The sequence below is a fragment of the Dreissena polymorpha genome, chromosome 13 (assembly GCF_020536995.1).
Source record: "Dreissena polymorpha isolate Duluth1 chromosome 13, UMN_Dpol_1.0, whole genome shotgun sequence".
In the NCBI taxonomy this organism is placed as follows: Eukaryota; Metazoa; Mollusca; class Bivalvia; order Myida; family Dreissenidae; genus Dreissena; species Dreissena polymorpha.
In genome coordinates this window covers 74260891-74287315 of record NC_068367.1, presented here as the reverse complement: position 1 = coordinate 74287315, position 26425 = coordinate 74260891, and the positions used below count along the sequence as shown (strand labels likewise).

At 34.8% G+C, this 26425-nt stretch overlaps 1 protein-coding gene and 1 long non-coding RNA gene across 2 annotated transcripts; one reads left to right on the top strand and one right to left on the bottom strand.

Annotated features, from left to right (window-relative positions):
- Nucleotides 1-8670: 8670 nt before the first annotated feature.
- LOC127856149 (cis-2,3-dihydrobiphenyl-2,3-diol dehydrogenase-like) lies at nt 8671-20680 on the bottom strand. The gene is made up of 7 exons (XM_052392185.1): nt 20530-20680; nt 16832-16911; nt 15632-15721; nt 14363-14464; nt 13759-13873; nt 13195-13373; nt 8671-10344 (listed from the first exon to the last, which is right to left on the bottom strand). Exons 1-7 carry the CDS (start codon nt 20540-20542, stop codon nt 10186-10188), a joined length of 738 nt encoding a protein of 245 aa, XP_052248145.1. The 5' UTR covers nt 20543-20680; the 3' UTR covers nt 8671-10185.
- Nucleotides 20681-20693: 13 nt separating this feature from the next.
- On the top strand, nt 20694-22391 carry LOC127856153 (uncharacterized). Its single transcript, XR_008037867.1, has 3 exons — nt 20694-21086; nt 21664-21735; nt 22128-22391. It is a non-coding gene; the product is annotated as an uncharacterized LOC127856153 (long non-coding RNA).
- The last annotated feature ends 4034 nt before the right edge of the window (nt 22392-26425 follow it).

Sequence of the window (26425 nt, the reverse complement as noted above, 5' to 3'; positions counted from 1 at the left end):
CTAAGTGTCATAGTGGTTGCTCATTCATTTAAAGCAATCTTCATTTCGGACATGCTTCTCTAAATTATGTGCATTCAGTCAAATAAACCAGATATATAAAATTATCCACGACACTTGTTTTATCACCCATCTAATATTTGAAATATGACCCCTTATTGTGAGTTGACATTGAGATGGAGACTTATCTTCAAATTCAACACGGTTATTATTTGAATAATATCTGATTAACTGAAAGTGACATTACAATGAAGCTGTATTATTTTAATATTTGAACTGTACCTCGAAATGTTAACTTAACATTCGACCTAAATAATTATAAACCATTTTGCAACAACCAATTTGTTAAGCTTCACGTAACATAAGTTTCAATTATAAAGCTTACAAAGCACATCTGTCAACTATTATATTTAAATACAATTTTAAAATACATCATGTGATTGCAATATGGTAGAGTACTGCATTCGAATGCACATGTTATATAAAATTTATCCAGTAATTGATAAGAACAGTTCAACGCCAAGGCTGCAACCCATACATGGTCGTAACACTTACCGACGGCATAATTGAATGGCTCGGATGTTGATACATTAGCACGATGGCCAATATACGTGATAAGGTTCGAGTCTGTATCATTGAAAACAACAAAAGAATGGCGAAGAAAGTTTGTTTATGGTCGAGTTTTCATATGCTATTGTTTTATCAAAGGATTAACTGTGTTTTCCATTATAATAATCCTGATACTTTTTATTTTGCTTCAGTGTTTTTAATGGCCTATCGAATGTTCGTTTTTATGACATGATATCATACAGTGCATCCATAATTAAAAACAATTTATAATGTTAAACATACTTTGAAATTTTTACATGCCACAATGAAGCATAAATGTTGCACTTAAATAGTACCGATCAAGTGTAAGAGAGGCAAGTTAAATCTCAAACTCATGTATATAAATGTGGTTGTAAATCTGATATGTACAATGTAAAACAATACATAAAAAAGCGTTCTAACGACATTTACTTCAGTTTAACTAATATATTGACCATGGGTGGTATTTCAGAAACATCTTAAGTCATTTCTTTAATAATTTCACTTAAGTTCAAAATAACAATGTTTTGTATTTCTTTACTAAATAAGGAAACACATGTTTTTTTGGTATTTCTAAAATAAAATTGGCATAATGTTGTTTTTTAAGTGTATATATTGATGCCAATCTATTGCAATATGAAATAAAACACTTAAGAAAATTTCCTGATTTAAGGATAAAAATAAAATTGACTTAAGATGCTTCTGGGATACGAACCCATATCATTATCAACAGCTTCATTTATATAGTAATTGCAAAATAAATCAAACGGGTCATTGATTTATTGTATAAGAAACAAGAGAGTGTGATTCAACTTGTTCTGTTAAATTTGTTAAGCGTTCTATAATTTTATAGCCGATAATCGACAGTAACCTAAACGGTTTCTACTAACATGTAATATTCGTGATCCCCACGTCCGAAAAGGGATCATGATTTACTGTGTTACAGAAAAACGCCCCTTCCACCGTCTTTTGCATTTCTTCTTCCGTGCAGTTTACATCGCCAACCTTCCAGAACTCATTGGAATATTTTTCCGTAAATATCCAAACAAACCGTTTTCCATAGATTGCCAATTTGTATGCCTATATAACATATAATTATAATGAAATCATTACGTAAAGTTGTGGCACATATAAAGGTACACCGTTTATTTGATATAATTGAAGTGCAGGACAAATATTTGAAGCTATTATTTAGTCTTGGTCTGTCTTCTAAAACTTGAAAACAATCTTTTTATCACTAATATCTAGCTGATATAATTTTGTAATTAATGCTAATTGTATGCGGCAAATATGTGACTTTATCATGTTAACGAAACTAGTTTGGTTAAAAAACTGTTAGTATCGCACGGTAAAGGCCCATTTACACTGTTGTGTACGTTGAAAACTAATGTCGTATTAACATTAAGAATATACTTGGGCATATACACATCAAAATAACGCGAAAAACAACTTGTGCATCAAAGTGTCATATTAACACAAGAGTGACGTATCAGCAACTTTTGACAAATGTTTGCCATTGTATGGCAGCCAGTCTCATTTTATGACCATTACTCAAAACCTGTAGCTCAAGGGTCAGAATACGCACACAATACAACTTAGACATGAACATTGGTTTACATACAATGGCATTATTCGCAACAATGTTATATAGTGATGTGATAGTTGTTAAGAACTTACATTGCAAATGATTTCCCTAGCTGTTCTTTCCAAAGCATTTACAACAAAAATACGCGCGTCCTGCAAAGGAAATCACTTTAATAAAGACCATACTGATGTGACAATCGATTTTTTTTCTTCACGTGCGCAAATCGATGTCTGAAGTAAGGACTTACACGTCTTTATGCGCACTAGCAAGCCTCACCATTGATTAAAATCTAATGGCTTCGGTTTGCTTTGAAAATGGAGTATATGCGAACGTGAAGACTAATCCGCATATCTTTTAGGAGTAGAGCTGACGCACTTCCGTTTGTATCCTTAGATTTATGAAAAAAGAAGATAATTTAATGAATGCGTAATTTATAACGTATATATAAGCATGAATACATTTACAAAGATGTTATTCAAAGCAATCTGGTTAGAGAAAAACAGAAAAAAACATTAACATAACTATATGTAATTGATAGAAATCTCACTGTGTGTATATATATATATATATATATATATATATATATATATATATATATATATATATATATATATATATATATATATATATATATATGTGTGTGTGTGTGTGTATGTGTGTGTGTGAATGCTTAGATATGCAAGTTTATGTTTTAGTCCAAATTTTAATTTATTTATGTGTAAAGTATTAACTGCCTATGTTTTAAATAGAGACGTGTCTCTTATAACTCTGTACAGAGTAGCAATACACTTGTAATATAATGAATGATTTGTATGTGTATATAGTTGTAAAACATTTGTATTGAAGAGACGTTAATAAACTATTAAACCTGCAATTATTTATTGTAGAAATTGACCTTCAACCGTATCTGATTTTGTTCACTTTTAATGTTTGAATAAAACGCAAGTATTAAAATCAGTAATTTTCGTTTATGAGCTGGTGTACGTTATTTTATATTTAGTGAAAGATGTCAGATCTGTCCACGATTTCTACTAGTTATGTATATTGTAACTTTTACAACAAATGTACTCTTTGAGCATGAAATATTTCAAATTATAAAAACCTTACTAAAATATAATTACACAAAAATCGATAAACCGCGTTTTGTTAAACAAACTAAAGCGATGAAGAAATCTGTTTAAAACAGAGACATAGATTACTTGCATGTTAAGACCATGCGTAAGACATTGGCATAACATATTGTATGTAGTATAATAATTCTTTTTTTAAACATTTGACGTAGAAATAGTCTGATCTATTGACAATAACTAGTTGCAAACATACATAAGGAATTTAGTACTGTTTACTGTTCCACGCATTAAACTGCTGCCATGCCATAACCTTTTGCACACTATTTCCAATGTAAAGAGCAAAGAAATTGCTTTATTAAGAGGTATAGAGTTATTTATTTCAAAAGCTTACACTGGGCCTACAATGTAACATAAAAAATGAAAAATAATTAATTGATGTGTCATTTAATCAGTCTTATATTCGTCGACATCTAGGGAACTCATAAATACACACAAGCAGATATTCCTTGTCAACATGGCACACTCGGAGCTCTCGACGACTCGCCCGTCTCTTACTTCCTAAGGACGTTCGATAATATTTTTCCGATATAGCATCACTTCCATGTGCAACTCACAGGATCGCTCTGTGCAATAGGAATTTAGAAACTAGTTTTCGTAACGTCTGTGTACCTGTTTCAACGGTAAAATCAAGGGCAAGATGTTGTCTGGAAGGTTGTAACCAAACTCTACAGAATTGTAACAATATTTACACTTTCTTCGCTATCATAGCCAATGTGAGCTTCTCATATATAACAAGATTGCTCTTATGGAATTGTGACAATTTGTGAGAAAAGATAGAACACGAACATGATCAGACAGTGCAAATTTTCAATGAGATTTGTGCACGCGGTGTGTATGTTATTTCTTTTGATGTGTTGCTGCGAAATATACATATGGAGGTCATGGTTTTGGCGAATTTTTTAAGTTAACACCGCAAATCTGACGATTTCGAATGCGACCCGTTGTGAATTAAACATTAAGTCTTCTTCAGTGGAAGAGACAGACGTTAAGATTCAGAGCGAATGCTTGAATGGAATTGTTTTCTGTCAAGAAAAAATCAGGAACACGCTTGGTTGCCGGTCGATCAAGGTATGAACGCATACGTATTCTCCGCCTTCTATGACGCTGAAACTAACAGCGTTCTTCTGATTGGGTTAAAACTTTCACGTATTATCTTGCGCTACGCGTGTCAACTGTGTTATGCCACCGTCACTGGGCGAGGTCACGTGAACAGTCACGTGTTTAGAGAAAGTAAGATGGTCGTCGATAATGCATATGGCGAATCGCACGAAAGAAGGTAAACTATGAACCTTTGTCGCTTATCCATATTTAGCTATATAAATATTATTATGAATTGTTTTCCTGCAAGAATTTGTATAACACATACGAAATTTATTACTTAATTTACGTTCAACACTTTGAATTTATATTCCTATAATTAGCCGCAAAAAAGTTATCTACTTTACTCATTTTGGCGACAAAATTTAGCTTGTGAAAATCAAATGACTAAAAATGCGAATGTTAACCAATAAATGGTCAATCGCATGACAGAAAAGATAAGCTAATGGAATTTCGCTTTCATTATGTTTCAGAAGTTTTATTTTACGTATATTTGATTACAGAACTGGTTTGTAGTTTATACACATGAATTACACGATAATTTAAATATTTAATGCTTTTTGTACAATATTACAGACCATTTTTGTTCCAGGTACACCTCTGTTCGTTTTAAATGTTTTTCACCACTTGGAAAGAGACCGTCATACGTGTTCGCGGTTGAAACTCCATGCCGTGAACCTTCTTATCGCATCGCTGTAAAGTCCATGGAAATACCCAAAACATATAAACGCAGATTTACCGTGTGTCTTATGCCTCTACGCAACAACTTTAACGACTCTTACGCTCTGGTGCGCTGGATTGAGCTGAATCTACTGCTTGGTGCAGAGAATTTCGTCGTTTATAATTACTCATAATCTGCAAACATTCGGGCCATTTTAGATCTGTACACTAAACAAAACATAACTGAAGTTGTTCAATGGTCAATTCCAGTAGAAGAGGTAAATTATTTCGGACAGGTAGCAGCGATCAACGACTGTCTCTATCGCAGTAAACACGATTCGATATTCCGTGTGAACGTATATTTAGACGAATATATAATCCCGATATAATGCCAAAACCTGGTCTGATGTAATCGCTAATTCTTCAGAAATAGCTTTCGTTTTTCGTAACGTTTTTTTACCGAAAGGACGTATCGAGCAGAGAAAAGGATTATCCAAATAAACCTTTGGCTGAGGAGTACAAGCTATCGACGTTGCTCACAAGCGTGCATGACGTAAAAATATGGCCTCATAATCAACGATCTAAATACATTGTACGGACGTCTAAAGTGAATGTACTGATGATTCATGAAGTACCGTTTTTCGGTAATGGTGCGCGCGCATTATTCGTTTCTCCTCATGTGGCAAGTGTTCATCACTACAGGGATGATAAAGCGGACCATGATGCATTTATCCACGATGATACTGTTCTTCAGAAATATGGACGGCAGTCTATTAAAAACGTAAAAGACACATGGGAACATTTGTCATAGAACATATTGACGCGCAATAAAAACGTTTTGCTCTTTTTTTTCTTGTTGAGTTTAATATACTTGTCTGTGTTTCAAAATAAAGAATGATTGTTAATGATTTAATAAACGTCTATGAGTATGTTTTTTTTCTTTATTTTGGTGATTTCATAAGTAAAATTGACAATTTATCAAATACAGTCTAAGCCAGACAGACATTGACAGGACATTCGATGACATAAATAGGCAGGCAGGCTTTCAACTGACAACCGATGGGACTACATATGAAGTTTTTATTTTTTATTGTTTGTAAACATTTTTAAGGTTAAATGGAGAATTTTGCTTGATAATAACGCATTGACAACATGACGTCCTTCCGCAAGGCAAATGATTCATAATTTGCACTGTTCTTATTTTCACTACATACCATTTAATATCAAAGATATTTCCCTATGAATTATAGAAAGCATACATGAAAAGCATTGAAACTGAATCATGTTGACAGTTTGAGAAATGTTCTGGAATACTAGCGAATATGTTAATCATTCCAATACTTATGATTTTTGTCTCATGGTGATTTTCTTATCTTATTTTTTAGTGCTTTCCATTTGTCTTTACTCTTGAAATGTAATTATGTGTTTGGTTATTTACACAAAGTGCTTGTTGTAGTGTATATTAAAGATGGGACTATTTTGTACTTGATTTTTTTCAGGATTACATTCTTCAAATTTTGACCTGTTTTTACAAATTTACTTGAGAAACACTTTCTTAAAATTAAGACTATTTCATATAAAGTTAATCAGTGCTTGATTGTTTGAAACAAGTACATATTCAAGAATCAGTATGGTAAATGAAAACATAAGCCTTGCCCTGGGAAAATGGGCTTAAATGCAAGTTTGTAGGGTTGCTTCCCAGATTTGCCTGTGCAGTCATCACAACTAGAGGTCAAAGGGTGAATTTTAAAATTGGGCATAGATGGTTTGTATGTACTCAAACTGATCATTCATAATGCAATTTACAACAACTTAAAAAGTACCATCCTGAGACTTTGTCGCATGTAACACCAGACCATACTTGGATATTAAAGGTCAAATTCGGCCCTGAAACAGCTTGACTGGCACGTAACTCATTCATACATCATAAAGTTGATAAACTTGACTGGCATGTAACTCATCTATACATCATACAGGTGTTAAACTTGACTGGCATGTAACTCATTCACACATCATAGAGTTGTAAAAATTGACTGGCATGTAACTTATTCATACATCGTACAGTTGTTAAATTTGACTGGCATGCAACTCATTCATACATCATACAGTTGTTAAACTTGACTGGCATATAACTCATTCATACATCATAGTTTTTTAAATAACTGATGCTGGCATGTAAATCATTCATACATCATACAGTTTTTAAATAACTGATCACACATGACCACCACGAGGAGACTGTTTGGTATGTGACACACATCTCCATACCTCGAAGTTCAAGGTCACACTTTAAGGTACACTGCCTCATTAAGCCATAACAGCTTGTCCAGACTGTAACTTTATCATTCATCATGTACTTTCAAACAACTTACTTCAAATGCCCTTATTAGCTCGGCTGTTTTCGGAGAAAACCCGAGGTATTTTCATAGCCAGCTCGTCGTGCCCGCCGTCCGTGTCAAGGTTTGTAAAGGTTTTTAACATTGGCTCTAAAATCAAAGTCCTTCCACATACAACTTTGAAATGTCATATGTAGATGCACCTTGATGAGTTCTACACGCCACTCCCATTTTTGGGTCACAAGGTCAATAGTCAAGGTCACTGTGACCTCTAAAAAAATAATCTGACAAGCTTTCGCAGCCGAGCTTGGCACCCGTTATGCGGTGCTCTTGTTATAATTATTCTAAATCTACTCCAATTATTACTTTTTTTGTTAGTTACTTCTTACAATTACATTTTTCAACAATACAAAAAAACTGAAGCTTGAAATTAATTAGAGCATTGGCATGCTCATAATATCTTTCTCGGGTTGTATTGAATTATCTTTATTTATTTATTAAAGTGTGCATGTGTTCATTTTTGAGCCATGGTGCAATGTTTTTTCATGCATACATGTATGTATAAGTGGAACATAAGATATTTGTTATAAAGTTTGTTGTTATGGCTGCGTGAAATTTTATCTATTTATCCACTGTTGCCTCATGCAGTATATGTATACATGTTTTGAAAAAGTGTGTTGATTTTTGTTATCAACATAGAAAAGAGGTTTATCACGATTTCACATTTAAAAACAATTAAAATATTTCTTAAATTAAGTTTATTTGCCTGGTTACAATTATACCTGTTTACAATTTAAAATGTTGTTTTATTTCAATGTTTATATTCTGACAATTCTGAGTTTTAGAGATGGTGTTTGCTATTTGACATAATATTTGCGTAATAGTTAAAAACATATGAATCAGTGAAAAGAAATGTATGGTAATCGACCATTCCGAAGTGGAGATTATTTTCTCAATTGCAGCATATTTAAGACAAATACATGTACCTACTAAACTTTAAAATGACTTTTCACGTCATGCTTATGTGTTTTTTTCCTCAATACTGTGACAAGCTCTGAAACAGTTGTGTACGACGGTGTTTTATATGAGAAAAACACGTTTATTCTGATAAATAAATTTGATATTATGCAGTAAAAAAGGTGTGTCTGTTTCTTGTTTTTGGTTTTTATGATATTTCTTATATCTTCGAAAACATTTATATTTCTTGTATCTGTGAAACATAAACATTTCTTTATATATGAAATATTAACACAGTGAAATATGAGGACAAAATATCTACCAATTTGATATCTTTATTACAAAACAATCAAAACATTTAGGTAGGTAATGTTATTGCAATTTATTCAACGTACATAATTACTTGTGTGACAAATTCTTAAGCTTTTATTGCTTATAATGTATATGCAAATTTAATCATCTATGTATTAACTAGATCGTATGTGCATGTAGCTTGTTGCAAATAGACCAAAACTATGTCATACATACAAAACATTGATAGCAATACCAATTGCATAGACAAGGCACTTTGTTCAATTGATCTTGATGATCTTCTTCTGGTAATGATATAAAGGAGTAAGATTTCCAAAATGTCAAATTGAAGGCTAAGCTCGTATGTTCAAGCATGCTAGGACAACTTAGGGCTCTAATTTGGCACTCGCAAATTGCGAGTAAAATAGTTTTGCGAGTTATTTTTATATTATGCTTGCCAAAATGTGAAAGTAAAATTGTGTTAGTGTAACTATAACAATCTCAGCAATACATTGTAACCTGTCATTAAAAAATCTTGCACATGCTTTTAATAGAAAATCACAATATGTGTAGGTTAACTGCCCAAAGTAAATCTAGTCTGAGTGTAAGGTATAATTAACAACACTCTAGTCTGAGTGTAAGGTATAATATAACAAGACTCTAGTCTGAGTGTAAGGTATAATATAACAAGACTCTAGTCTGAGTGTAAGGTATAATATAACAAGACTCTAGTCTGAGTGTAGTCTGAGTGTAAGGTATAATATAACAAGACTCTAGTCTGAGTGCAAGGTATAATATAACAAAACATTTTTGGGGGTAAACTAGTTTATATTGATACATGAACCTTTTTTTTTCTAAATACTTTTATATAACTGACACAATTATTTGCAATTAACATTTCCATCACGTTGTAACCATTTGCTGCTAAATATTAATAATAATCACACAAGTTTTAATATTGTATATTGATGTTGTTTCAGTCTGGTAACCATGTATACAACAATTGCAGTTAATTAAAGTATTTAACTGTATTTAAAAAAATATTTTTACTAAAAAGTCTATAAAAGCGACTTGAGCAGATATGCTAATACAAACATTTTTGAGTATAAGAGTGTCATGTGCTATGATTAGTACATGTCCATATCACGTGCTATGACTAGTACATGTCCATATCCCGTGCTATGACTAGTACATGTCCATATCCCGTGATATGACTAGTACATGTCCATATCCCGTGCTATGACTAGTACATGTACGCATGAAGACAAGTCCTCAGGAAAGCAGTAATAACTTCCATCACAAAATAAATTGTTCCGTCATTTTGTTTGTTTTATATTTTGTACACATGTTTATATTTCTTATAAGGTTTACATAGAAGGTTTAAGAAATGACAAGGAAAAAAACTAATTGATAAAAAACATATGTAAGAACTAAAATAGTTGATTGACCATCATCGTTTAGTGCATACTGGCGACATGGTTTAATATGAGCATGGGAGGCGGTATTTCTAGATGGATTACTACCGGTTCCACGTCGTAAGGTTCTAAAACCCATACTTTGCAGCATTCTTACCAAGCCTTGATTTCAGGTCATCACGACTTATAATCTTTACCACGCCGGGAGTACGAGACTGTGCCAGTGAAATTACCAGATCGCCGACAGAATCATGGCCTACTTGTGGTGCTGGGACGTCTTTGGTCAGCTAAAACAAATAAAACTGTCTTTGGTCTCTTAAAACAAAACTGCCACTTGAAATGGTCCACTTAAATAAAAACGACTGTTACCTTAAAGACTGTCTTCTCTAATAAGAAAGATTATCACTTTAAAGGGACCGTCAAACGCGAATGACGAAATAAGAAGTTCTAAAAAAATTACAATTATAAGTTTATATTGATTAAAATATCACGACTGGTATATTACATTACTTAAAAAAAGCTGTTAAGTTTTTATATTTTCAGTTTATTCGGTAATATATTTTACTGGGTACAGGTACCAGGTAATAACCAGTTAACTATAAACAACGCAAGTAGATTGATCATCATCGTCACGTGGTAAACCCAGGAATGCACCTTGTGCATGCGTAGTGAATTGTATATATTTTATCTATAAAATGGTCAATCTACTTGCGTTATTTATAGCGTGTATATCGTTATGTCACCTATTAAAGTTTATTACCGAATATACTAAAAATATGAACTTTTGTTCAAGTAATGTAATATGCCAGTCGTGATATTTTAATCAATATAAACTAATAATAGTAAAAAAACAAACAAGAAATGTGTTTGTCAGAAACACAATGCCCTCCTTCTGCGTCGCTTTGATACATGTTTTTTTACCTTTGACCTGGAAGGATGACCTTGATAATGCATGCCAAATATCAAGTTGCTATGTGAAGGGACATAGAAGTTATGAGCATTTTTCTAAACCTAAACGTGAAACCTAAACGCAAAGTGTCAAGGAAGGACAGAAGGATAGACAGACGGACGGTCCCATCACTATATGCCTTCCTTCGGGGGCATAAAAACGGTATTTTAGAACTTTTCTTTTTTCGCGAATCGCGATTGACGGTCTCTTTAAATGGTCTGCTAAAATATAAAAGACTATCACTATCAATGGTCCGCTTAAACAAGAAAGACTGTAATTTTAAATTGACAACTTCAATGACAGTTTCTATAAATGGTCAGCTTAAACAAGAAATACTGTCTTTTCAAATGGTCAGCTAAAATGTGAAATGGTCTGTTAAAATCACAAAAGAGTGTCACTTTAAATGGTCAGTGAAAAAGGAGAACAACTTTGTATATTTAAAGAAGCCTAATGTATTATCAGAATTTTTTTTAATTTTAATCTTTTAAAAAGGGGCTCATTTAATGGTTACTTAACATATCTCGATTTTATAAACATTCATTAAAATATGTGTGTCAATAATATTACAAAAACTTGTTGACACCACGACACAAGGTTTTCATGTTTAAGATATTCATTTGCATTATGGTGCAATCTCAAGCTAAGTCTGCATGTGGGTGAGAACATGCACACAAATTTTCACCTTTACACTTACGTCAAAACTCAAGTTAATGGATTTATTTCATTTTTAAGAGACAGTGACCTTGAACTTAAAATGGTCCAGTAAGATAAAGGGTTACACATGCAATCCCAAGCTAGATGTGCATGTAAGCTACCAACATACACAATTTTAAAATAACCACATAAATCAAAAGTAATAAAGAGGCAACAATTCGTTTTATTATCTGAAACAGTGACCTTGATTTTTTACCCACCTGATCCCATATGGAAACCAAGCCATGTTTTGAAAGCTACCCTCACATTTCAGCACACTTTTTCCACCCATCAAAACTTATGTAACAGGGCTGATGTTTTTCTATTGTTACTAACAGTTACCTTAACCTGAAAATGACTTGGCCCAAATAGACTCCCTTGCTTAAAAACAGCCTATTCACAAAATTTCAGTGCATTACCTCAGCTTAAGTTTCTTTAATATAACTTGACTTATTTAAAAGAAATCCTATTTATATTTTAGTACATGACCTTGATCTTACTGTAGCCAAATGCATTCCCAAGCGTTGTATGCTTGTAATCAATCCATGCACAGACTTTCATTGCAATGCATCCGTCCACTCTCAAGTTATTGGGTATGAGACTACGCCCTTTTCTACTTCAGTAACAGTGGTCTTCACCTTTACTTGACATGCCCGAAAAACAATCCAAAGTCATGTCCCCTATATCCCAAGAATCATCATGATTCGTTATCGCAAACTAAAGCTAATGATGGGAAACATACTGTTTGCTGTTTTTAAGCACACATGATTACTGCTAGATTCAGGGTTGAACTGGGTTTGAGTATAACATTGTCTTCTGGTCATATTCTCTGTAAACACAATTCCAAGAGCTTTGGTATTTGGTATGATAAATCCTATAGAGGTCCTGTACAACGTTTATTAAAATCACCCCCCTCCCTTGAGTGGAAACATAGCACTCTCCATTCATCTTATTATTTATAAAGACTTGTATAATATATATCTTAAAAATCTCTAATACGGCAAGGGCAAGGGGTTAATGTAGATTGGTCCTTTGCAAAGAAAATTCAAAAACATGATCTGTAAGTCTGTCGAACATTTAAAAACATTCTTATTTTTTTTCTATATATAAGTCATTTCTCACTGAATAAGGATGTACAAATTCATAAATTTTCGGAATCTCTATGCAAAATTACCTTCTTTCTGTGTAAATGTAAATTAGAATGATCAAGTAGCAAAAATTAGCTAAAACTCTTAAAAAGTGAACTCGGTCAGGTCAGCGGTAGCAAACAAGTTTTGTCTGCCTGAACAAACTGCATTCCTCAATGTACTACCGCCTGTATGTAGGCCTCAATTAACTAAACATACTATTACAATTGCATTATACAATTAATTTTATACCCAAACCATAATTATTTACATAATGCAAATGCTAGTTTATGTATTCTGATTGGTAAGATGCCATTTGGAACGCATTTCTGCATCAGTTCAATATTTTGAGCCCATCCTATAATTACCTTAGGCTGTACCATGAGGCCAATACGCATCTCATTTATAGTGACTTTCGAGCCCTGGAACTCAGCCAGTGCAGCCTGCGCAATCCCATACACACATGCACCCGCTATCGCCAGCATGGACGCAGCGGCCATGGAACAGCTCTCCCCAAACATGCCCGTAATGAACATATAGGAAGAGCCTGCAAGGAAATAGATAGAGAAATTAAAGTCTCATCACTGTTTAACGTTTAAGTAAATGTTGTCAAGTCCAATCCATCCCTATAGATTCTAAAACAATATTACCGAGAATACATGTAGCTTGAATTAGGTTCGGGATTGGAATACTAGCTCAATTCATCATGAAGTTCCTTTATTGGAGTCAGGATATGAACATACCGGTAAGCTCAATGCTTAATTAAGTTCCATCATAGGAGCCAGTATTTGAACATTAGATAAGCTCATTTTTAACGAAGTTCTTTTATCGGGGTCAGGATTGGATTAGCAAGGACATAGGGAGCAACCATTTTCGAGACTAAATTCAGTAATAACTTTAACTTTTAATAAGATCTTTCTTTGCCCTCGTACCTTCATGCTTAGCAAGCACTGGTAGGAAGGTCTTGGCGACGATGAAATGCGACTTTGCACGCTCGTCAATGTGTGCATCGAACTCAGCCACCGTCCTACTAGTAAGAGGACCCTCCTATTAAACAGTTCAGAAAAGCGTGTGAACCTTACAAGAGTGTATTCGCATAAGGAATAATTGAAATCACAATGGTGCAGTTGCGAGAATATCTTAAATTTGTGTTTCCACTAAACGGACTTACCCCTTACCCTATTTGTTTGTGCCGACCATAAACGTAAATTGGTATTAACGCTTCAGTTCATGACAAAAGAAAAAGGAAATATGACAAGTGCTGTTAAAACGGGGCTTAATTCATGTGAGTAAAGTGTCATCAAAGATAAGCCTGAGCTGTCCGTACAGGATAATTAGGGACGAAATTTTCAGCTGTTATGGTATTTTTCGTTTAAAGAAAGTCTCTCATTTTCGAAAATCTAGTTTAGGCAGAAAGTGTGGTCCCTGATGACACTTTACGCACATACATTAAACCCAGTTTTCCCATAGCAAGGTCTTTTTTTTTAAATGTCAAACAACAAGGTCGTGTATATGTAGACAAACAATGCCACTCACTTCCCACCAGGCCCCAAATGAGGAGACCACGTGATGCACCCCGCCCTGTCCCTCCAACTGCTGGAGAATCTTGTGTGCCCCTGCCTCTGTGGCAGCATTTGCCTGAAATAAAATGAACTCTGAAAGCCCCACTATCCAAATACCCTCCATCAATCAAATACCCTCCATCATTCAAATACCTCACATCAATCAAATACCCTCCATCAATCAAATACCTCACATCAATCAAATACCCCATATCAATCAAAAACCTCACATCAATCAAATACCTCACATCAATCAATACCTCACATCAATCAAATACCTCACATCAATCAAATACCCTCCATCAATCAAATACCTCACATCAATCAAATACCCCATATCAATCAAATACCCCCAACAATCAAATACCCACCATCAATCAACTACCCCCAACAATCAAATACCCCTATCAATCAAATATCAAATACTCCCATCAATCAAATACCCACCATCAATCAAATACCCTCCATTAATCAAATACCAACCATCAACCAAATACCCTCCATCAATCAAGTACCCTATATCAATCAAATACCCCACATAAATCAAATACCCCCCCCCCATCAATCAAATACCCACCATTAACCAAATACCCTCCATCAATCAAATACCCTCCATCAATCAAATACCCTCTATCAATCAAATACCCCACATAAATCAAATACCCCCCATCAATCGAATACCCACCATTAACCAAATACCCTCCATCAATCAAATACATCCCATCAATTAAATACCCTCCATCAATCAAATTCCCCCATCTATGAACCATCTATGAAATGAATTTGCTTGTAATGGACATCTTATCAAACGAATGCAGTCAAATACAGTGAAAATAATAATATTCGTCGGACAATAATGTTCGTGGGTCAGATCAACCACGAAATTGAATGCTCTCAAAAGTCAATTCGAATGTCTTATATCGGATTATAATAGAAATTTAAAATACAACGAAAATGCCTGATTTATTGACCTAATGAATCCATTCAATGGCCCGATGTCCCGATGAACTTGTTGTTTACTCTAACTGAGCCTTTTTCGAACTCAGTCGAGAAATACATTGCGCAAATGTTCTCACCAAGTTTCATAAAGATTGAGCCACAAATGCAGCCTATAGTTGATATTTACAAAATGTAATCAAATACATTGATTTAGAATTTATGTAACCGATACTTTCCAATTGGTCACTATGTTTGTGTAACTTGTTTGTGGCACACAACGATCATTGGAAAGAGAATATCGTACCTCAATTAGAATGAGATTCTTTTGCAGCTTAGGTTCGATTTTCGCTTTTAGATCATTCAGATTTGCAAGGACCCGTGAGCTGACGGCCACCTGAAAGAAATCGCGGAAATGACGTCATTGTGTAAGAAGGAACGGTGTCACCGTGTCAGCGAAATATACATCATGGATAAGAAGGTTAAATCAACATGATGACGGACACAGAATGAAACGATCATGCAAGCTTTGTATGTTTGAAATGCAGCATGATTTCATTTGAAATATTTCTCAAAGGGGTTCACACAAACATAAACATTTGGGTAAGAATAATAATTGCATGTCAAGATGTGTGTTTATTGACACTATAAAATAAATTAATTTGACATGTAGACCTTCATCTCAACGAGAATGTACCGGGTGTTTGCTTTAATCTGAAACGCTATAGATCTACTCGCTGAACTTAAGCGAGAGATTATAATGCACCATTTACAGGGTAATATCGATCTTAAAACTTTGCATACGACCACATGTTACACAAATATTGTTTGCCGACTTATATTCAATATTGCTCAATTTATTTGATTTCACTTCACACGATTACAACTGGTTTTCTCGTATCATTACCCTGATCAGTTGGCCCATCAGTATGGGACATGGATTTCTCAAAAGCTTCCAAACATTTCCGATCTGATGCACATATTTGATTCTGAATAGTCACGTATAATGTGTGCAAGTTTCAAGGGAAGAACTTCAGCACAGCCCTTGTTGTCCATGGCCACTAGCATGTGTGGCCTGTCCCAGAACTGCTTGGCAAACTCATTGACAAACAATGGTGCCTATTGAGAGAGGCTTAGAGAGCGAAACTACTCTCGGCGACAAAGATCACGAGACAAGGACCATACTGATTTTCTTTGGCGTAGACGAACGGAACCATGGATAAAAAGTTGGTTTATAGTTATGTGATCCATATTCTTTTATATGCAATACATTCCTCCAGCATTTAACAGACAATCATTCCCAACCAAAACTCCACTCAGCAACATCGTTTTGGTCAAATACAAAAAAAAATTATTATCTCTTGCCTAAGAAAGCGCGATTGACTGAAGACATACCTTGGCGCCTTGTTGCGGGAAGCTGATTGAAGAAAACCTTGGTCCTTATTGCAGGAAGCTGACTGAATGCTTACCTTGGTCCTTTGTCACAGGAAGCTGACTGCAGGCTTACCTTGGCCCCTTGTTGCAGGAAGCTGCGCACGATACCTGACCCTACTGTGCCGCTTCCACCCGCCACGAATGCTGTACGTCCTGTAAGAAGCCAGCTCAGAATTTAGCCGCGTTCTTGGCAAACGGGGCTTAAGGCATGTGCGTAAAGTGTCGTCCCTGATTAGTCTGTGCAGTCAGCACCTGCTAATCTGGGGCAACAATTAAAACCACGCATTAAGCCCCTTTTTCCGAGAGCGAGACTCAAGTGTGTTACTATTCAAGTGCCAAACCTTGCAATGAACAACCGGTCATTATTGATTATTATTGTTTTAATTCTAATTTTCGTCACATTCAAAGGTCTTTCAGTCATGTCACAGCGATCAGTTAATATACTCACACTTTCCTTAAATAAGATAGGTTTTTAAGTCAATGTGCACATATTTATTAGAGTACCTGACAAGCACCCTAGCTACTTGATTAGAGGTAGTGGAGAATGAGCTACGCTGCCTGACCCTTTCATAAGATGTACCCGGGTACCTATTTATTTATGGTCAATATAACCCCCATTGGTGAAAAAAGGAACCATGTTGTATTTAATTGTTATGTCACACGGTACCTTTTTGCACCAAAGGGGCGATAAGTACCTGTAGTCGATATAAATACTTTTGACGGCTTTTGTTTGTGATGGGCAATATATTCTGAGAGCGATTTTTTATAACGGATAGAATAACAGAAATAAAAGCATAATAGAATATTTACTCCCAAGTTCTTTCCAACATGTCGTCCAATTGGTCGAAAAACAAAAGGCATCCATTGATTATACTAAATGCATCTCCATATTTGACCAAGCCCTTTACAAGACTCTCACTTTTTATCGCTGTGAATTGATGGATTTGGTGACCGCTTAGCGTTCAGAAGGGCCCGGGTTCGATTCTTTTTCTTGAGGTGCTATACATTCTTTTCTTAAGATACCGGGTCACAGTAATTCTGAATTGTGGTTTTTTGTTCTTTGTTCGCATATTTCCTATTGCCATGGTATTACGAACCCAAAATAAAAGTTTACGAAAACATAACCGTATAATTAAAGAGTCGCATACATTCCAAATTACCAACCATCATATTGTTTTCACCCAGTTTTTTATAATTAAAATAAACAATTTATTAAAAATTCAATTCAATTAAAAGATTTCACTCAAGCGAACATAAATATTACTAAAACATTACTCATTTGTTAAATATTTATACATAAATGCATTATATATGCATTCATAACAGTAAATAATGTGTAACCAGTTAAATAAAGAAAATATAAGCAAACAAGTGTTGTCGTCTCCCTCGATTAACAAAAAAAAACATTTTAAAGGCATATGTCATTTCAATTTTTGTCATTACAGCAAAAGGAAAATAAAACTTAATTACAATAAATATATAAATTTTATATAATATATCCTAGGTCAAATAAAAGTTTCACCACACAAATTTAGAGTTTCATATTCACGTTCAATGATACACATATATCATTGATATCTATACTACTAGCATAGACTGCTTACAAGTATGAATAACAGGTAATACATCATTTGTACACGAACGCAATCGGGCCCGAACAAGTTAATATTGATCAGTTTATATCGGATTGATATTCAGAATACCAGGTAATGTTGTTTCTATATAGACTGATTCAACTGTGCAAACGTATGTTAAAATATGTGAAAACAAGGGACAAAATTGTCACAAAACCAGGTTTTCAATTTGAAAAAAAAGTCTGATAAAGAGAGACAAATCAAACAGAAATGATTGTTTATAATGAACCCCCTTTGTTTAAAAATAAATCTATTTTTAGTCGTGGCTACCTTGACCTTGGAGATATTGACGTAATTCTTTCGTGCGACGCACCGTCCAATGATGGTAAACAAATGTGCCAAATGATTTTAAAATCTCACAATGAATGACATAGTTATGGCCCGGATAGCTCATTTATGGCCATTTTGACCTTTGAACTCAAAGTGTGACCTTGACCTTGGAGATATCGATGTAATTCTTTCGCGCGACACACCGTCTAATGATGGTGAACAAATGTGCCAATTGATTTTAAAATCTCACAATGAACGACAAAGTTATGGCCCGGACAAGCTTGTTCCGCCCTCCCGCCTGCATTAAATGCTTTATATTGATAAATTTAAACATTTGAACTAAAAATCTCTAGTAAAACAACAAGAATACAATTTTAAAAAAAGGAAAAAAGTAACCCTCAACAGGGCTCGAACCACTAACCGCTGGATTCCTGGAGTAAAAAGCCACCCGTCTAGACCACTCGACCACCCACACTTATGTTTTGAGCGAATGTATTTTTTTAGCTATATAAGCAATCCTCGTAGTTTCCCAAAATATCGTTACGCGTCGATACGACGCTTTATCTGTTGGACGGCCACTTTAACGGGGTCCTTCTGTGCCTGAGCCTGCATAATGTGTGGACCCAGCACTCCAAACCAATTAAGTAAACAAGACTCAAGGATGTTGAGACGAATAGTGAATTATTATTTTTACAGGTACCGTAGACTCTGCCAATACCGGACTCTCTGAATACCGGAACTCTCCCGATTCCGAACGGTCGGGCTAGTCCCGTATTTTCTCCATCTATTTCTTTGTTTAATTTTTTTTTTTTTGAATAAACCGAACTCTCTAAAAACCGGAAACCGAACGGATATCTCCATGAATTTGGTCATTTTCAACGTAAAATACATTGAGTACACCGGACGGTCCAAATTCTCAAGATGCCGGAGGCGTGAAAATTACAATACCTAGTCAGCACAGCGCGTGCGGTGTCACACATTTTGCTCGCGCAATCATTGATAATCGGATTAAACATACCATAAAGGTGTCAAGTCGTTACCGCGCTAAAGAAGTCCGATTAAATAATGTAAAACAAACTGTGAATGTCTATAATAGACGTGCGGTAAGACCAAAAAGTGATTGACCCTATCGTTTTATTAAGCTTACGAAAAACAATTTAAGTACAAAATTAATGCATGCCTTTGCGACGACCACTTTTTTGTTATCTTCTCGGGTAGTTTAAAAGATGTAATAACCATGTTTTTAACGCTTAAATGGTTGTTTGTTTGTCAGGTAAAACTGTGAGGAATATGACCGTTAAATATCCATCCAACTGTCTGCAAATTTATTCATTGCCTTTTCTTAATTTCAAACGCATCTTCAGCATGAATAGTCTCAAATCTACAAGTCTTCTCAAATCGTTATTCGTCAAAATTGTCTTTGAGGTTTAATTAATTCAGAGCTATTTATAGCGAACTCGAACACGACTCCTCGCCTATATGACAAATGTCACGTTTGTACATGTATAAAGCACTCACTTTGGGATTAATAAAAAAAAGTCGGTATGGAATGTTTTTTGCTATTAATCGAATAAAAACACATTTTTGAAGAATGCTTTAAACATAAACCTTACATAAGTACAGTTATCACATGGTACATGTAAATGTATATGGTTTGTTTTATTCTTATATTCAACAGGGCCTACTGGCGGAAATCTTTTACAACATTTTAATGGATGTTCACCTGGATCAGACCGAAACGCTCACTCTGGATTAGCATACGTTTTTTTTTTGCAAAAATAACAAATCTAAATCTTAACAGCGGAGCATAAAGCATTCAAGAAGAATTAACATAAGCATTGACTATATACATATATTTATATCTTACCCGAAAGTGCCATGCTAAGATCCAACTGATTGGTGTGCTGTACGTAGTGTTTTTCTGTATCTGCACTGAAGTACTTTATTATATAGATTTAAACTAGGACTCTTAAGTGTTAATTTATTTACTGTTCTACATTTCGACCCGATATCCTTTTTAAGCACACAGAAACTGGAGGCCGTTTTATCAACAGATCTTAGCATGATCTTACGTAAGATTCGTAGGATTTTGTCGTACGCTTATCGTAAGTACTGCGTACCGTTTTATCAAAGAAATCGCAGCTAAGATGTCGTAAGATTTGTGCTTAAAGCTACGACTGGGTAAGACCACACTTAGCGTTCGTAAACATGGCGGCCGCACGCGCTTTAAACGTTGGTCAACCAAGAGAGATGAGAATGTTTCGAGAAAGAAAGGATTTAGCGATCTCCGTGATGGAGAAATATTGATACTATTGGACGTATTTATGTTTGATAACGTTAAATATATTCGTTATATCATTCTCTGCATTAAACGTCCAAGGGAAATGAAACTTGTGATGTTTGGATAATTAATTCGTTAAATAGGTAAGTATTTAGTTATCTTTATTTAATTTCTATCAAAACAAATGTTTTATGGTTTCTTTTGAAGTAAAACAGTTCAATTGTCATTAAATATTGAATGTTAACGGGTGAACTAGCATTCGGATATTTCACATTTCGGACGCTGCTATGTAAGTTAGTTGTCGACGCAATATCCTGATATGCCTTTTGCGCATAAAGTTTTGAAGTTTTTTTCTATCTAATGAATAATAAATAATGCACTGTATAATGTCTGCAATATCTGCCCCAACGATTATAAGTCATAAACTTTGCAATCCCAACATTTGAATATCAATGCTCTGTCAATATTAGATTTATGAATTGTACAGTAATATATACAGTAGCTGAGCAACATATATCTGACACTGCACGGTGAGATGCAAGGTAGCAAAGTTATATTTTGATCTAGTTACGCTCTTACCAATGACAATGTCACTTGTCAGTCAGAAGTGGCTTAACTAATAGTGTTAAATCATAAAACATGTGAATTAAATAGATGCCCCAATCATTCAACAAAGTTAGTGAAACACATTTCACATATTAAAGTATAGTTTATTTGCAGGTTCATTGAGATTGTGTCAAAATGGCTTGGGTCAACACACACGACGCCTCTGTCTTTGTCCGTGGTTTGAAGGTATGACAATAAATAATGTGCTTTTATGGATATACCATTAGAGGGATTATGGCTAGTATTGGCTAGGAAAAAGTGGAATACTACTGTTATGATGATGCAAATATTTTATTTTTTACATCAATGCATTGCACATTACTAAAATATAATGTGTTTAATGTGCATACATAATTTTACTTTTAATTTCTTTCAACAACATAAAAGATTCAATTATATTTCTGTATGTGTGTACACACTGTATCAACAAATAAAATATGCATATCAATGTTAAAATGTATAATTTAAATGAATTTAAGATTGCGTTAAGCTTGCGAACATCCTATAGCTACCTTCATAAACCGTTTAACCAATGATTTTTCCAACTTAAACTTAGCTTATTATAAATTTGTTATTAGACTTTTCTGGAAGAAAACCACAAGAGACACCTACTGGGGGACTCCGGCTATCAACAATAGGTACAACAATGCCCAGTCAAGTGTACTGTGGTTGATAGGGCTTTTGGACTGCCAAAGAGTAGATTTAGGTATGTAAACTTACTACATGTATGTTTATTTAGTTCAAAACAGTTAAACACATTCAGTTAATCAACATAAGACACCATTTAATAAGCACAAAATAAATCTCCCCACAAAATATTGGATAAAAAGTGTGATGCTTTATGCCTTTAATAATCTTTAGCGCATAATTGTAATCGTCTAATCTACATCATAACAATTTAGTAAACGTACACCGTGGAAAGCCGTAAGAATTGCACCTGTTCGTCCTCTGTGTCTGTCTGTTCATCTGTGGATAGATTGTGCATAACAGCAACTGCTGAATGACCTTAATGTGTTAAATATGATTTCGTTATAACAGTACTTGCAACTAGAATTTTGGAAATAAATACATAAAATAAATGCATAAAACATTTCGATTCTTTGGTGTAAAATAACGATATGAATTTAATAAAAACTCAGTATCAATTACGAGAAAAATTGACAGACATACACGCTACAATATTTGAAGACATTAGTCATGATATTCCTACATTTTGTACTTCTATTAGTAAATCATAACTATCATTAACTACTTGCCTCTGTTTACGTTGTCGGCCATCTTGCTTTTTTGACATAAACGCGGGAAATCGTGTGGGGTTTTTCGACTGGTTCGCGATTTTCCAGATCGTACGCTTAATTAAAATCTTAGCTGCGACTCGATACTTACGACGGCGTTCATAAAACGGGTATTAGCGGATCGTAAATGAAATCGTAAGTCAAGGATTTAAGATAAGATCCGCTAAGATAATATCTGTTGATAAAACGGCCTCCTGGACTCTTCGGCGATGGTTTATTTATTTTATCCTGTCACATGTCTTTAAATCAGCCCGATAACCAGGTAACCTAATATCCCAAAAGATACTACCGGTAGGCTTGATGACCACGTGACCTCGAATATCCGTCAGTTGCTGTCCGCGCATGCGCACACCTGTACTATTTTCTATTTATAAAATATACTCGTTTTCAAAAAAATACAACATACGTGTAAAGTACTGTTAGTTTAAAAGTTATTATTTTAACAGCATAATTTCGTCTTTGTGTATTGAATTAATAACGATTGACTCGATTTCTGTGTTGTTTAACAAGACGGAAGCTAGCCTAAGCGTTTTGCATGACGTGACGTCACAATGTTTTTGCTGCGGCGTGCTTTTTCCCATATTAAATATTTAAACACAAAATACTTGAAAACTATATATTTTAGAAAAATTTCAACGAATGTTGTAAATGTGACAGGATAAATAGAATAATAGGTTGGTGACGTGGATGGAGATTGGTTATCTGGCTCGTCGGAGGATCTTATCGGGTGAGCCGAACATCCTCCGACTTGCCAGATAACCATTTTCCATCCACGTCAACAACCTATTATTCTCTATAACCCGATATTCTATGTATAGCACACATTTCCATACTTGAACACATTTTTCGAGAAAGGGTTAGTCGATCTTCTTTCTTAATTATCAGTGATAGGTAATGGGCTAGACTATTATATATAGCAGGATTTTCAAAAGACGCAGATAACTGCATTTTGACGCAAGCGAAATACAATTGGTCTGTTTTGCCCGGAGAATTTTTTCTTTCTCTCAACTAAATCCTGATCAGCGAATCAACAAAAGTCATAAACATCACAAGTGCAATGGGTGAAACGTCTCGCCTGTCTTCTGTTGACTATGTGTATATTGGCTGTTTAATTGAAATTAGGCCTATGTTGGTTTAATGCACTGTTGAAATCACCTAATGAAGAAATGTTGAAAAAAAAATTTTTTTAATTAAGTGTAGGCGGCGAAATCTAGGCTCGCTTTATGCTGTTATTTTCCATATTCTGGCATCCGTAATAGTTATGTGACGGAAATTTGGATCGCTTAAATCGCTCATTAACTAAAAGTAAAACAGTTACTATCATTATTTCCCAACAACTTTTAATAGTCAAGATTATTTAGGTGGTTGTGCTGGGAAAAACTCTGGGTCTCAAACAATGCAATCAACGTCGTGCTGACAGACACAGATAAAAATTGCACGATTTCGTTATACTTAAAGTGTTAATAAACGTGCTCAATGTCCAGATTAATTACCTAGTGAATTTTGACAATGCATTTTGTGTTATTTTTCCTTACGAGAGGCAATCTTTAAGTGAGCAATCGTATTGCAGCCATTACACATTAATATGTTTTAGGTTGGTAAAAAGATTAAGAAAAGCACAAAGATTATTTAAAAGATCTATCTACGAACGATATTTTATTTTATGCTTTCCGGTGGTTTATAGAGATATATCAGTGAATTAAAACTGATAATTCCACTGTTTCAAACAGTGAAAATTTACAGTAAAAATTATCGATAATTTTCACTGTTTACTGTGAAATGACGTCATTTTTTACGAAATGACGTCATTATCCCAGCGAAATTTAGTTAAACTCTTTAATAATGTATATAAACGTTAAAAAAAGGCATACAATAAAAAGAAAATTTGTTGGATTCGGTTGAATATCGATTTTAATTCACTCGTGATAATAGAAAAAATATATTTTCTATGATTTCTCGTGAATTAAAATCGATAATCCACCAAATCCAACAAATATCATCTATTTATTGTCAAAATATCTGACAATTATTCAATTGTCGCTTGCTTCAATGAATATTTTAATTGTAATGTATCATTAAAAGTCAGTTATTGTCAGTGCGCATCAATATACATTTTACTACTACAACTACGATTTCCCGGCCCCGCAAAAGTGTCATACATTCAGGCAGTATTAAAAAATGATAAAATAACTTCGTTGTAATGCATGATTTTATTTCATATATATAATATAATACATATATATTATATATATATAATTTTATCGATTCAAACCCGATTTTAACCAGGTTTTCGATGTCAACCTCGATAAGAATATATTTCTATGAATTAATATAAAGTTTATTTCTCGCTATACGATTTATATGCAAAACAAAGATCTATTCCGCGAACGGGGAATTAAAGCTCATTTGAGAACATAGTGGTCATAGTGAGTATTTAGGGAACCGTGATCATGTCCGGCGTCCGTCAGTCTAAAAAGCTTCTCCTATTGAACCGCGGGGCTTTTTTTACGAAACTTTAAAGGAATTATCCTAATGTGACTTTTTCAAAGTTGTTTAAATCGTTCCGGTCCGTTGCATATTTAAGTACCATGAGATTAAAATAGATTTTATAAATAAAACTTCAAAAATATTCTCTAATACCATAAAGATGAGATGTTTAATATTTGGAGGTATCATCTTTGGGTTCTCTAAGTTATTTCAAACATACCCTATGTGGTCAAAACTGACCACTCTTAAACTCTCAAGTGGTTTATATAGACTTATATTGTAAACAACATTAACAATCCTATTCTCTGAAACCGCAATGGTAAGATGTTAAGTAGTTGATATGCGACATCGTATGGTGGTCGTCTACTTGGTGTGGGACATCATATGGCGGTTGTCAACTTGTTGTGCGACATCGCATTGTGGTCTTTTCTTGTTGTGCGACATCGTATATGTGGTCTTTTCTTTGGGGTGCGACATCGTATGATGGTCTTCTACTTGGGGTGCGACATAGTATGGTGGTCTCTACTTGGTGTGGGACATCATATGGCGGTCGTCTACTTGTTGTGCGACATCGCATTGTGGTTTCTTCTTGTTGTGCAACATCGTATCGTGGTCTCTACTTGGTGTGCGACATCGTATGGTGGTCTTCTCCTAGGTGTGCGACATCGTATGCTGGTATTCTCCTTGGTGTGCGACATCGTATGGTGGTCTTCTTTTTGGTGTGCGACATCGTATGGTGGTCTTCTCCTAGGTGTGCGACATCGTATGCAGGTCTTTTCCTTCGGGTGCTACATTGTTTGCTGGTCTTCTTCTTGGGGTGCGACATCGTATGGTGGTCTTCACCTTGGTGTGCGACATCGTATGCTGGTCTTCTCCTTGGGGTGCTACATCGTATGGTGGTCTTCTCCTTGGGGTGCGACATCGTATGCTGGTCTTCTCCTAGGTGTGCGACATCGTATGCTGGTCTTCTCCTTGGGGGTGCTACATCGTATGCTGGTCTTCTCCTTGGGGTGCGACATCGTATGGTGTTCTTCTCCTAGGTGTGCGACATCGTATGCTGGTCTTCTCCTTGGGGTGCTACATCGTATGCTGGT

Bases quoted from the DNA above. Each gene is read 5' to 3' on its own strand.
- LOC127856149 (XM_052392185.1), bottom strand. The intron at 15,722-16,831 runs GTAAGCCTGCAG...GATTTCTTTCAG, and splicing joins TCCTGCAACAAGGGGCCAAG to GTGGCCGTCAGCTCACGGGT. The intron at 13,874-14,362 runs GTGAGTGGCATT...ACTGTTTAATAG, and splicing joins CATTTGGGGCCTGGTGGGAA to GAGGGTCCTCTTACTAGTAG.